At 55.8% G+C, this 14,149-nt stretch overlaps 1 protein-coding gene across 3 annotated transcripts in view; it reads right to left on the reverse strand.

Annotated features, from left to right (window-relative positions):
* Positions 1-1,941: 1,941 nt before the first annotated feature.
* ZNF512B (zinc finger protein 512B) overlaps positions 1,942-14,149 on the reverse strand; it is a 28,331-nt gene continuing 16,123 nt past the window's right edge. The window contains exons 11-17 of one of the 3 annotated variants that reach the window (XM_054081108.1): positions 13,403-13,501; positions 12,530-12,700; positions 11,610-11,801; positions 6,207-6,308; positions 5,114-5,176; positions 2,714-2,812; positions 1,942-2,375 (exon numbers count right to left, since the gene is read on the reverse strand). In XM_054081108.1, the coding sequence (XP_053937083.1) occupies positions 2,082-2,375; positions 2,714-2,812; positions 5,114-5,176; positions 6,207-6,308; positions 11,610-11,801; positions 12,530-12,700; positions 13,403-13,501 (1,020 nt within the window). In that variant the 3' untranslated portion in view covers positions 1,942-2,081. Of the gene's footprint in view, positions 2,376-2,713; positions 2,813-5,113; positions 5,177-6,206; positions 6,309-11,609; positions 11,802-12,412; positions 12,701-13,402; positions 13,502-14,149 lie in introns of all 3 variants that reach the window. The other 2 variants (XM_054081106.1, XM_054081107.1) reach the window with 2 other exon arrangements.

The raw sequence follows: 14,149 nt of genomic DNA on the forward strand, positions 1-14,149 counted from the left end.
CCCAACTGTGCTGAGTCCCCAGCTCTGCCCACTCTCCCCGCTGCTGCCAACAGCCATAGCGTGGCCCAAGCATCCAGAGCGCCCTCCTGGGCTGTGAGGTCCCTCCCGGACGCCAACTTCCAGCCATTCCTGCTCCAATGAGCAGGCACCACCAAAACAAAGATGAGATGAAGCGCAAGCGGCAAATTAAGTGACTAATTAAGCTTTCTCACTAACTGCTTCAAAGCCCAGTGCAACCAGCAGTGCTCCAGTGGGTCCCCTCATCCCACTGGTGGCTGAGCATGCTCGCGGTGCAGATGATGGGAGTGAGAGCCTTGACCAGCGCAGGAGCATCGGCTTCCCCAAGAAGCAGTCCCGGCTCCAGACACCACCATCCCCTCCCTCCTGTAATGATCCACCAGTGGAGAAGTTAATTATTACTGAGCAGCTCCTCGGAGCAGGGAGACGACACCGAGCCTCCTGCAGGCGGTAATGAGCAACGAAGGAAAGTGAGGGCTGAGGTTTGAATTGATTAAAGTAAAAGAGAAGCTCTCCTCCTCCTCCATGATGCCACCTTCCTGGCTCCCACGTGGGGGAAAAAAGAATCAAATTAAGGTTTTCTGTTGTGATACCAAGAGAAAACGTGCCTGTTTCCCAAGGACCGAGGTAGCCTGGTTTGTGTCTGGAACAGATGCAGCCTGGTCCGGGATGGGTCCCTCTGGGCCAGAGCAAAGCGTTAGGACGGTTTGAGTGCAGACGCAAAGGGAAGCCCAGGGAAAAAGAACCAGCAAGGGAGAGCGCGCTGTGCAGGGGCTCCCCGTCCCCAAGGAAGATGGTTGTGGGTTTTGGATGCATTCCAGGGGAACCAAGACTCACCCCACAGCGGGTCCAGCCCAGAGGGACAAGGTGAGTGCAACACAACCGAAAGTAGGACGCATGATTGTCATTTGATGCTGCCCCTGTCCCTGCCACACGGCTCCCATGGCCACAGCTGGGTGACCAAAACCCCATTCTTCCTTCCGGGGCAATCAGCACCTTTGGGATAGGGGGCGGTGGGAACCTCAACTGCCCTTTCCACCAGCTGGACCAGCTCGACGGCTGCCAGCTCAGCCTGACCTCGGCACTGCCATCATCACCACTGTGGCACTCTGTGTCTGGCTACACCTGCAACAACACCTTGGGCACTGGGGTGCAGCTCCCCCCATCACACCCCATCCATGGTCTCACCACGATGCTCTATGGCAGTCACGGCATTCCCACAACATTCAGTTAAACCCTCCAACCTGATCCATTCTACAGTAACTGCTTCTCCCAACGACTTCCAGGGGTGCTCGCACCTCCTGCACCACATTGTGCGGCCGTGGCTGGCCCCGCAGTCTCGGGACGATGCTGTGCCAGCCCTGTGCCACACACCCTGCTCATTCCTCTGCCGGTGCCTTGCACTGCAGAGCCAAATGCCTGCACGGAGCTGACACACCATGGAGCTGGTCTCTCCTGAAGGATGTCCCCTCTCGGCCCAAGGCTGTAGGGAAAGCGCTACCAGATTCCCCACAGCATCCGCTGCCAGCTCCTGCTTCCCTCTGCCCTTGCACGGATCAAACATCTTTGGAAACATTGCCCTGGGAGCAGGGATGCACCGGGAGGCTGGAGCCCGCCGGAGGCTACAGGGAACCCCCCGCCCTGGCACACAGCCACTGAGAGACCCCATCTGAGGGGGTCCCGCCACTATTGCACTTTCCTTTTGCTCAAGCGTCACCAGTTTGGTGCGGGGAGTGAGGAGGGAAGGGCGTGAAGGGTGGAGGAGAGGCAGCAGGGTGCCGCAGGGCAGGGGGTATGTACACGGGCAGGGGTGGAGAATGGCCCAGCTCGCTTGATCCTGTTGGTTTTCCAGTGTGAAACAAGGTCCGTGACTTGTTTACAGTGGTTAATTGGTATTTTCTGTCTCTTTTTTTTTCTTTTTTTTTTTTTTTCTTTTTTTCTTGTAAAATGGGAGTGAGTGGAGGGTGGGGAGGTGGAACGTAGGGGGACAGAAAACCGGGAGAGACCCCCACCCTGTTACCCTGGGCTGTAAACGAATCCTCGGAGACAAGTCTCTGAGCTGCTCATTTCTCGGGCATCTTACTGGCTCCCCCCTTCCGCTGGCTCAGGGGCTTGGGGACGCACTCATCCCCATCAGGGCCGCCTCGGGAGCCTTCCCAGTGCTCGAGGGTTTTCTTGTGATTAGTCTTTGCTGCCACGCTCTCTCTGCCCTTCAGGGACGTTTCTGGAGGTCTCTCCTTGGGTTTCCTTCCCCTTTTCTTCCCGTTTGTGCTTTTCTTTTTCTCCTCTTTGCTGGAAGAAAGCTGTTCCCTGCTTTTCTTTTTCCTGCTGGCCTCTGCGGAGGTTCGGAACCAGTTCTGTGTCCGCGGGGTGACACGGGGGTTAGTGACCATCCTGGGGCCAGGTACGGGCACCAGCACACATGACCCTTGCCCAAGCCTGGACCACCCCATCCCTGCCGGCATCGCCTCCCTGAGGACAAGCTGGCCAGCATGGAGCAGCCACAACCAGCCTGGGGGTGTCAGGGACCCAAAGGGGACAGGGAGCCTCCCCGCAGGCTGTCACAGCATCGCTGATGCTGCTGGGAGGTGCTGCGCTCCGCTCTTGGCAGACATGGATGGACGGAGCAAGGCAGCCCAAGGACGGGTGTGTTGAGGCAGGGACCAGCCTGGACCAGCCCCAACCATTTCCTTACCTCTGAGTGAGCCTTGATGATGTGGTATTTGACCCCGCTTTCGGAGCTGAACTCCTTCTGGCACAAGAGGCAGCGGTACTTGCCCACCGAGTGGTCCCCCTGTAAGACAGAGCATCTTCCTGCAGCCCCAAGCAGAGTCAAAAATGCCATGGAGAGGTGGTCCCCCCACCCTGTCCCCCCTCACAAAGGCAGGTTGATGATTAAACCTTGAAGTAATAGAAAATGAAATACCAGATCTCTGCCAGCCCTTGGTTCCAGGCCAGGAGCTCACAACCGCATCTTCTGCTCTGGATGCTAGCCCATGCTGGTTGTGCCCCAGCAGCACTGGCGGTGCCGGCCACCACAACACCGGCACCAGGCATAGAAGCACCAGGTCCTTGGAGCTTGGAGGGTAGCAAGCAGTGGGTTTTGCTGCCTGTGCATCCCCTACATCGACTGTGACGTTACCACCGACACCGTGCGTCCCCCCGCGTGTGTCCTCAGGCAGAGCCAATTGCCCCATTTCCTCACTGTCAGCGGATCTGTGATCCCCTGGGACTGAACCGCCATCTAATTTATCTCCAACAGACTCACCTAATTTCCCTTTCACGCTGTCAAAGGGACGCAGCGACTGCTGCATTTCTGTCATTAGAGCCCTTGCGGGGATGACTGATCTCCCAGCTCCGCCGCAGTTCACGGCACAGGGGAGATAATGTGCTTTCTATTGACGAGGGGTTTATGGATGGGCCCCTCCAGGCGATATATACGCTCCCTGGGAATTCCTCCATAGCTGACTCCGTGCTGTAAATCCGGACTTTGACAGGCCTTTCATTCCAGGGACAAGCAGGATGTGGACAGGCCTGGCCTCGCTGCAGCCTGGCTTCAGAAATACTCACGCAAAAACCACCCTGGTGCATCAATTCCCGCTGAGGATGGGGCGCTGCCCAGCAGCATCCTCTGCCCTCAGTATGGCTTTATGTATTTCAACCATTCTGCAGGGTTTTACAGCAGAAGTCACAGGCCAGCTCAGGAAGGGCTGTGATTTACACCAGATATGGGGGCACATGAATCCATTGCAAAAACTAGATCCTCTGTAAGGGCAAGAGTCATGGAATCAGGGAATGGTTTGGGTTGGAAGGGACGCAGCAAACTCCCCCAGTGCTGATCCCCAGCGACACTGGACCTGGAGGGTGCAGCTCTGCAGGTAAACAAAATGCTCATGCAAACGCCTGGCTGCTGTCTGTGCATGGCACCAGCTGGAAAACGGCTCCCTTTTCTCTTGTTCACTGGTGGGCTGCCTGGTGCTGCAGGCAAGCAAAAGAACTGCCTTCATCTCCTGTGTTTGCACTTTTATATCCTGCATAAATACAGCTTCTTCTGCCGGATCTCTGCAGCCCATTTTCTAAATGGTCTCATTAGGGGTTGATGTTCCAGGAGCGCTGAAGGAGAGCGTGAGTTTGTGTTTTCAATAACCACGGGGTACGTATTGGAGCTGCCTCCTGGAAGCTCCATTCAATGGAAGCTGCAGCTGGAAATGTTTCAGAATGTGAAGCTTTACCAGCTCTTACGTAGTTTCAGTTTGAGGGACCTATGCTGAGCTCCTGATCCCTCTGCTGTGGTGGCTCCAGGCCACCAGAGCTCATGGTGACCCACAGTGATGCTGCTCTATCAAGCAAGAGGTACTGGTCTCTGCACAGATCAGATGCCTCTCCCAGCCTCAGCTCCAACCCAGGAGGCAACACACCAGCCTCCCTCCAGCGGGGGAAACTGCTGGGTCTCCAGAGGGGCCGCAGGGCTGCCCAAATCAATGGAGAAAGACTCCTGATTCCTACCTGCCTTGGGAAACTTTCAGCTTCCAATGTGCAGCTCCCTGCTCTGAGCTGCTGCAGCCAATGCGTGGCTGCATGCGAGGTGCTGGGTGGCCAAGGGCTCGCGAATGACTTGGGGGCTGCAGAAGCCAAGCTGGGCAGGGCTGCTGTGGGATGGGGACACCGAGGTGGGAGGATGCAAGGCAGCAGGGCTTGTTCCTACTGCCCCCATCTCTGGGGCACTCAGTGTGTTGGAGACCTGGGGCCTTATGTTTTAAGCCCTCTCCTCCAAGATTGGGGTGGCAGCTAAATCGCTGCCACCAAATCTGCTCAGCTTGAGCCTCTCTGCTTTTGGCTGCCCATGGCTGTGGGTTTGATGCTGCCCAGGAGGACAGTATTGAGGGCAAGTGGCTGGACCAGACTGATGTGACAATGAGCTGCACGATGACAACTTGACGGGCAGTGGTATTACTTGGCCAGCCCTCTCAGTGGTGGTCATCCTTTAACCTGTGCTGTCGTCCCTTGACCTGCTGCTTCCAAACAAGCTGTTGGGGAGCAGAAAACTCAAATTGAACCCCAGATCTAAGACGAGGCTGTGAAAGGAGGGACCTACCTTGTTGCAGTTGGCCAGATGAGCTTTCAGCCCCGAGACGCTGGAGTAAATGGCTTCACAGCACTGTGAGAAGAAACAAAGCACGGTTTGCCACGATCCCCCCTTGTCTCTGTACGTTCCTCCATGCCGGGGCCAGGAGCCCGCTGAGCCAGCAAGGCCACCGGTCCATGCTGAGCAGCGTGAGGTTAATGCTCAGCGAGATGCGGAGGGCTCTGGTCACACGTTTCCTATTAGCACTAATGGGAGTCATGTGGCCACATCCCTCTGCAAGGGGCTGAAAAATGTCTCCCCTAAATGACTCCGTGGAAAACGTACATTTTTGAGCAGTCAGGAGGTCCTGCTGGGCTACAGGAGTTCTTGGAGCCACAGCAGACGTTTAACAGAGAAGAGAAATCACCCGGGCAGCAGCATGACCAGTTTCTGAGCAACGTCTTTTCAAAGTGTCTGTGTATGACATTAATTAGGCAGCGCGTCTCCCCCAGCCTCGCGGTCACAGCCCCGTTCAGAACTCCCACTAGCAAGGCTTTGTTTCAGAGGATAAATCAACAGCCCAGCACGCGGGTGGAGTTCACCTCCCTGAGAGTGCAGGCCATGGCTGTGTTTTACAGCAAGATAAAGTGTGTGCACCACGTCCCCGAGGTCTCTGTCTCTCCCAGGGCTTTAAAAGGAATGGTTTAAAACCAGTCCTGGCTTTATGTTGGGAAAAGCAGGTTTTCAGAATAAAAAAGCTCTCAAGCACAGTGCATGCAGCCTTCTCCCTGTCCGGATCTCAGGAGCTTCCCAAAGGCAGCTCCAGAGCATGAACTGGGCAATGCTGAGCCACTAGCCCAAGGGCATCAGGGGTGAGGGTGAGCCGGTCCCCAAGGCTGGTGGCTTGAGCGCACTACGATGGTCTGACACGTGGGACATGCTTCAACCAGACACAGCAGGAACCCCAGGGAGAGGAGGTGAAACAAGGGTCTGAGTATCACCGCTAGCTTCATCTGGGGCCTAACGAGAACCTGGCTCTGGTGGGTTTCTGCCCTCAAACTCCCCTCTCCTCCTGCAGATTGGGACTACAGTCAGCCCGGAGAAGAACAGAGATAGTCCTTACATTGTTGGGACAGTTGATGTGGCCCTTCTCCTTCACTTCATTCTTCCAGTTCTCCAGCAGCCTCGGATTGAGCTTTGGAAGCCCCGGTCGGGTGTAATTGAGCTGCAAACAATAGAATATGATTAGCAGAGCGGCACACACCAGTCCGGTCCTTGGTGGAGTCCTTGCTCCTCACATGGGTTCTACCCCCTCCGGGAGAAGTGAATCGGGGCTGAAAACTAGTTGGGAGACTTTCTCTGGAGATGCCACCCCCCAGAGTGCAGCAAGGGTGGCTCTACCCACTGCTGTGCCCCAGTGCTGCAGCCACCTCCACGTGGTGCTGGCAAACGGGAGGCTCCTGCTCCCACTCTCAGGTCTGTGCCCCATCGCAGGGCCAGGAGAGGAGCCGGTGTTTTTGGTGCATCGTGTTGGTGTGGCCCTTCTGCTGCGTTTCGTAACCAGGAGAATAAACAACCCTGCACGCTGGGCAGAGGGAACGGACGCCAAGAGCCTCCGTGGCTGCTTTCCACTGATGAATGGGCACAACCCGCTAAACAATGAAAGGCTCTTGTGTCTCTGTTTCTCCTTCTGGCAGGGCTGCTCTTTCCAAATGCTTTTAATTACCGCTTTATTAGCAACTTTGAGGTTTAGCATAGCGGACCGGCCTTCCCAACTCCATTTCTGCATGTTCAGTACAAGCAAAGGCGGCTGCGGCATCTCTGTGCCTCCTCACCACCGTGTTGGCCTGACCTGCAGGGCCACCTGTCACTGCGCCTCCATCAGCAGGGGACACGGGGCTGCTCTGCCTGCAGCCGGCCCCACCGCATCCGCACAACTCCCAGCGTGAGCTCTGCTAGATCTGATGGACATTGCTTGGGTCCCAAGACCCAAGCTTGCCCTGAGTTGCAAGGTTCTCGCACCTACGGATGCGGAACACGGGCTGCTCTCCATGGGCGAATTTGCCTTTGTCCGGCTTCTCTGAACATGCTACTCCCAAACCTTCCCGTGAAGGGGAGCTTGCACCGAGGGCTCAGGGATGTGCAGGACTCAGACACCAACTGCGCAATTCCATTTAAATTTAAGCGACCCACAAGCCCCCACCTTGGCACACGGTGGGGCACGGCCGGAGGAGAACGGAGCACCGGGAGATCTGGGCTGCGAGCGAGGGGCAGAGGCAAAGGGCCTTGTGAAACAGCGCTATGAACACTGCTAAGGACGGATGTGGCCAACTCCCCAGAGCCCCAGTGCGCTGCTATTCCGTTGTGCTTCGCGGCCGGGGGAGATGCCAGCAGAGCTCTTTGAAGCACTGGGATGGTGCATCCACCAACCACTTGGTCCCTGGCCCGGGGAAGGCAATGCCACCTCCGGGGAAGAACACAGGAGTCCCTTTCTGTCATTGATACCAAGAGCCAGGATGCCAAATGGCCTCCTTAATTAAAAACCAATCAATCCCATGAATGAGCAAACATTAACAGTAACCGCACACAGCCCCAGCAACAACTTCTCCCTCTGTGCGTCCCCGGGGAAGAGACAAGGGGGGATGTTCAGAGATGTGGACTCCGCTGCTCCGGCTTCCCACTCCAGAGAAAAATCCCTCCCCGCTCTCCTCCAAAAGCCCTGCACAATAACATGCAAATCCCATGTCTTCCCAGGGTGCTGCGGTTCTGGGAATGTCAAAGTCATCTTTATGTCTCTATTAAGAGGGAGCCCCAGGCATGGAATATTTTATTTTTTTTTCCATCTCTTTTCCTCAAACAGCCTGGAAGTGAAAATCTTCATGGCCAAATCATTAAACGACTACAACTGGGTTTGGCCGCAGCCCATCTCTTCTGAACAGTCGAAGGATGCTGGGGTGGGAAGGCTTGTTTTCTTTGACTGACTGGTTTTACTTAATTAACTTTCATATTTCAATCCTCCCCGCTCCCTAGACAGCTCTCCCCTTCCCCAAAATACATTGCGGTAAATGAGAACCAGGCAGGCTGCTTCGGCCCCGGCCAACAAACTCCCCTGGAAGCCCTACCGAGGTCCCCAACGCCAGGCATGGCTCTCCCACCGCCCCACGGAAACCATGGCTGATGCTGTGCCGGAGGTGAAGCCAAAACACACTCAGGGGTGCTGGCTGATGGCTGGGTCCCAAACGCAGCTCTAGGTGGCAAGGTCACACCACACCGGTGCTGCCGAGCAGGGGAGGAAGGATGGACTCAACCCCACCGAGCTCCAGGTCTGCAGCTGGAGCTGGGATCCGGTTTGGCTCACCAGTGATGCGAGTCCGCAGGGCTCAGCCTGGCTCTTGCCTGGATCACAGGGCCATTGTTTTGGGGGATAAACCCAGCCAGGCTCTTCTGCTCTGGAATTTACCCTGCTTCCAGGGGGTTTCTTAAAAACTCAAGCCTGGAGGAGACTTTTCCGCTTCAGCTTTATGGCCGGCCCACAGCAGCTCTTTGCTCTGGACCCCACCGTGAAGCACTCAGGCTCCACGCGGATGTGCAGCCTCCGTGGCTGCCCCAGCCCTGCAGCAAGCCCCAGACCTGAGCTGTGGGGAGGTGAACAGGGTGCTCCTGCACCCCACGGAACAGATCTGTGCAGCACAGAGGCTGCGTGGGATGCGGGAGTCCACCACTACCTCCAGCACAGAGCTCACAGCACCTTGAAACAAGCAACCCTACCTTGAGCTCTACCGGGAAAGCATCACACCATGAAACTGTGGGATTTCCATGTCGTCTTCTCCCCTCTCGCGTCTTAGATGTCTCTTCCCTCTGCTCAAGAAGGCTCCTTCTCTCAGTCTGGCCTCTAAAATCAGCAAGGGCATCTTCCCCACCCAGACCCCAGAGCCCACCCCACAGCCTGCTTGTGCCATCAAGCTGGGAAGCTGCTGGCCTCTCACTCCTTCTGTGGCAGCCCCGAGGCTGCTCATGGGCAGACGATGCCCCAGCGAAGGCCAGAGCACGGTCAGTGGATCGGCATCATCTTCATGGAGCTTGTGGAAAGGGGATTTTTCCCAGAAAAGCAGCAGGGGTGCGCCCTTCCCCATCTGACATCTCCAGCGAGCAGCCGTTGTGAAACACCCCATCTGTTTCAGCTTATCCAGAGGCAAATAAAGACCGGAGCGAGAAAATGAGACTCCAGTGTATATTTAGAAATGCTGGATTTGGTTAGCGCTGAATGAAGGCAGCGCAGGGCCTGGGATCGAGCAGCAAGCGTTTATTCTAATGCCATCACTTTGCTGCGAAAGAATCCATCCTCTTGGGGAAAGGTGAAAGCAACCCACCACAGGCCACCAACGGGATCCAAACCCAACGTCCCTCTTCCCGGCTGGGACCGGCTGCCACATGGGCTGCAGCAAGGAGACTGCGAACCCCCATATCCCATCGGCTTGCTGAGAAGCTGGTTGCCTTCCCCTAGGGAAAAGCTCTGCTGCCTGGAGAAGGGATGGGGTGGCTTTCTTCATCAGCTCTCTTGAAATCCATGTTGACTGCTAGGACTGTGGTGGGTAACCGAGGATTGGAGCAGGTCCTGTGCTGCAGCAAGTCTGGGTGCATCCAGCCATTACTGGTTACAGACGGAAGCTGGGAAGCATCCATCCCTCTGAGACCCTGGAAAATCCAGGTCTTGCTGAGACAGTGCAAGAGCAGTCGCAATCTGCTGACGATCCCCGACTTCCCACCTCTCTCCAGGTCCGAGCCAGCGACGGGGCTCTGCAGTCCCAGCAGCACATTCCCAATAGATGGATACAACCCACTGGAAGAAGGGATGGTGGTCTGGTGACCATCAGTCCTACCGCCCTGGTCACAGATCGCTGGTGTTTGTCTTTCTGCAGCTCTACCAGCTCTGGGTTCTCAGGCCCCTCAAAGGGACAGCCACCATATGTGCTCGCTGGGTGGTGGCACAGAGACGAGGGGTTGCTGCCTGCTCCTCCGAGTCTCCCTCACTGCCTGGCGCAGGGGCTGCCACAGAGCTGAAGCCAGTTCTAGGGGAAGGGCTGTTTCTGGGGCTCTAACAGAGTCAAATTGGGTACTTGCTGATGTGTTTGAGTCGCTCACAGTTGGGAGATTTTTCTTCCCCATCCTGAACTGAAGCAACTTGTAAACACATCCTGGGAGATGCAAGATGAGCAGAGCGCGCTGAAGTCAGCAAGCTTCCACCAGCCTCCCTGCGTAGAACCTGCCTCCCACCTCCTTACAGCACTGCTTGTCGAGAAAAAATGTCATAGACGGAACAGATTATATATTAGAGCGTTGTCAAGGGAACGTGACAGGCACTGCAAGACGCTCAAAGGCACGCTCACAGCTACAGACGTGTTCGCCCACCGCACTGACCTCCTCTGCAATCCATCTGTGTGACTCGTGGAGAGCCACCCATGCAGGGCCACCAGACCAAGAGCCTTGCTTTGCCACCAGGGTGTTGATCCAGCTCCCCTCTCCCTCATCTTCAATGCAAACCTGTTTCTGCCAACCTTGCAGCATTCTCTTTGTTTCTTAGCACCCAGATGGGGCTCAGTTAAACCATTATACACTAAACACAAGACCCATCTCACAAAAAGCATTTCACAGAGCGATTACACCAGCAGTTCAGGCCTTTGCAATGCCTTTCTGTGACAGCGTGCACATGGGCCCCTTGTCCAGGCTTGCGACTCTCAGCTGCTCCTTCAATTCAAAGGGAAAATATCCAAAGTCAAGAGTAAGGGGAGCGATTTGAGGAAGAAAGCGGAATGCAGGTGCTGAAGCTGGGGAGAGGAGAAGGGAGCACCACACCTCTCCTCCTACAGTATCTGAAATGAAACAGCTACTTTGGGCTGGATTTTTTTACATTATAAAGGCACTGCAGCTGACGGCATCTGGAAACCAATGACAACACCAAGTGTTTGGGAAAGAAAATGTTCTTAACCAGATCTGGCCCTAAAACCTCCAGCACTGCTCCGGCGATGCTGCAGGCCCTTTACCTCCAGGGATGCATCTCCCAGAGATGAAGGAAGAGTCACAGAAGGCAGGAAATTCCCTGGGTCATCTTTGCTCTCTGACAGTGCAAGGGAGATCGCTTCAGATCTGACCTCTGCTCTCTTCACATGCTCTTCTTGGCTGTCAGCCCCAACCTCACTGCTGACCAGAACTGACCTCCCTCCACAACATCTTCCAAGCTGGACTCTGATCTCTCCAGTATCCACAAAGCATCACCTTTTGCTCCATTTAGATTTAGGTCCTGGCAGGGGATAAGGGCAAAGCCCTTTCTGCCACGGCTTGTACAGAGCCTCCTGCCCACCGGGGCTCAATCTGTGCCGGCTGGGCTCTTAGCAATAAATTTGCCATCACAGTTAATTGATTTAAGGCACTGAAAAGGAGATACAGCAGACAGATGGGGCCACGTGAAGAGCTCAGGATCTCCGTGTAGAGTTAGTGTGAAAAAAAAGGAGAAATAAAGTCCTCTCACCCGCTTTGTTTCAGGCACCAGGTCGTCCTTCATTCTCCGCTTGGTCCAATCCTTCGCGAGCTCATCCTCTGCTATCTCCTGAAGGTGGAAGACGGCTACTTGTGCCGACGTCCGACGGATGCGGCCACTCGGGGTCCTTTCAAAATCTTCTATGGGGCCAGGCTCTGGCTTCACCTCTGGCTCTTCTGGAGGCTGCAACAGAGACAGAATGAGGAAGGGCATGACGAGGGGAGAAGAGGTGAGGTCTCGATGGGGATGCTGGGGTTTGGGCTCGGCATTTGCAGACGCCCTTTGTGCAGGGGGGGGGCTGCAGGCACCAGCGTGCCTCTGCATTGAGCACGGGAACAAGGGGAGCATCCTGCCTCCTCAGCCCAGGACCCAGCCACGTGTTGGGCTGAGTGCGTCCTTTTGCGCTTCCATGTGTAAAAACGTCTCATTTTATTAGAGTTATGGAGCTATTGGTGTCAGACGCACTCTCCGTAGGGATCAATGGGACAGAAAAGGATGCTCCCCAGGGAAGGATCCTGCCACCCCAGTGCCGGGAAGCAGATGGTGCTTCCTTGATGCGGACAGAGTGGCCTACTCTGTTTTTTGCCCTGCAGAGCATGGATGCAGGGTGGGCTGGAGCACAGCCCCTGGGCACACCAGGGAAGTGGGACGCTGCAAACTGCTCCGCTCTGTAAACACAGCTTTTTGGACGGGTGAAGAAAGCTGCGTTCTATTTCCCCGCAACACCGCATGGTACAACACACGCGCATGGGATGTGAGGGAGAAAACAACATCGGTCTGACGGCTGCACCTGCCTTGCCCGGCCCGGCCCTGCCCGGCTCTGTCCTGCCCACAGGCTCTGCAGCTCTGCAGTCACCCCCGACAGGGGATGGCCCCGCTCCTCGGGCTGCGGAGGCGTCCGGGGGGCTCACCGAGGCCGTGTGTTCTGACCGCACATGGTAGTCGTGGCCAGCCTTAGATTTGTACTTCTTGCCACAGTGTGGACAGCTGAAGACAGGCTTGTCGGCCTCGGTGAGCTGCTTCCCACACCGCTTCTGGTGGTACTGGTAGCCCATTAGGCTGGAGAAGTTGGCCACGCAGCCCTAGGGAGTTGGGGAGAAGAGAAGAGTTAAGGAGGGCTGGGACTTTGTGTCCCCATGTCACAACCATCAGGTGCTTTTGCTCCAGGGAGGAACATGCCCCAAGGAGACCCCTAGAGCAGCTCTGCCAACCCGCCCCATCCGAGCGATGAGGGATTGCCGGCTGGCAATCACTCCCCCAAAGAGTGATGCATGGGCAGGACAGTGCCACAGAGAGATGAGGAGCAGTCCCATCCCCAGCTCTACCTGCCCCACACACCAACAGGGCTCTCCAGACAGACACACAGAGGAAGGGCAGCAGGAGGGGAAGGCAGTGGGCAGGCACGGCCTAAGTGGAGAGCAAAGCATCCAGGGGGACAAACCTCTGCCACACGGCCCCGTTACCTGTTCGTGACTTGTCTGCCACCAGCTCATGACTGTTTATTGGTGTGGTCTGGTTTAGTTTTACACTGTGCCCAGGACAGCGCTGGCTATGCCTCTTCCTGAGTTCAGGAGGCAGAATCTGCCCTTCGGCGCTCCTCAACCTGCCCCATGCCCCACCGCTGGAGCACACAGAGCCAGCGGGGTGGGGACCGGCATGGCTGAGCTAAGGCAGAAAAACTGAGCACGTGCTAAGGGTTGCCTGGAGAGCGCAAGTCCCTCTCTGCATTGGGACTCACTCCTTCCACCTATCCACAGAACGAGAAACTGGAATTGTTCTTGTACCTCATTGGGGCATTTCAGTTTTCCCATCTGCTTTAGCACTTTCCTCAGCCTTTCCCGCTCTTCCTGTTCACCAAGTCCAGCGGTTTCCACAGGAACAGGCTGGAAACAAGGAAGTAACAGAAGCGACAGAGTCAACCATTTACTCATGTCCTCTGTGCCAGGAGTGGGTGGTAAACCTCTGCCTCGCAGGAGCTCCCCCTGCTTTACTGCATGCCAACGCCTTCATCGTTAGGTGCCAGTTCTGCTCATGCCTGTCCTGTGTTTGCACCCAAGGGGCCAGCAAAGAAAGCCAGGAGCAGTTCCGGCACGGAGGATTCACCAGGCAGACTGAAGAGCAGGAGATGAATGCACAGGTAAAAGACAAGTCACAAGTGGTAAGCACAGGACACAGAGAACATGGTTATGCCTTGCCCTGGTATCTCAGAGATGTACGTGACCAGATTTTGTTCTTAAAAATCTGGTCACGTGCCTGCCAGATTTTGTTCATGATCAGTTTTATGGCTCCTTTTGAACAGTGGAGAAACAAACGCTGGACTTGGAGGTTTGTGCAAGGCAGAACCCATCGGTCCCAGATTTGTGGGCATAGTTTTGGAGGCAGAGCTTTGCCACTCAAAGTCCACCTCACAGTACTCACTGAATCTTTCCCCATTCTGAGATTTGAACTCGTTTTATTTTTCCAGTCCTCTGCTCACAGGATCACCGTGAGCCTAACTGACTGCCTGCAGAGGAATGGCTTTGCTCAGCAGG

This window comes from Cuculus canorus, chromosome 16 (genome assembly GCF_017976375.1).
Source record: "Cuculus canorus isolate bCucCan1 chromosome 16, bCucCan1.pri, whole genome shotgun sequence".
Classification (NCBI taxonomy): Eukaryota; Metazoa; Chordata; class Aves; order Cuculiformes; family Cuculidae; genus Cuculus; species Cuculus canorus.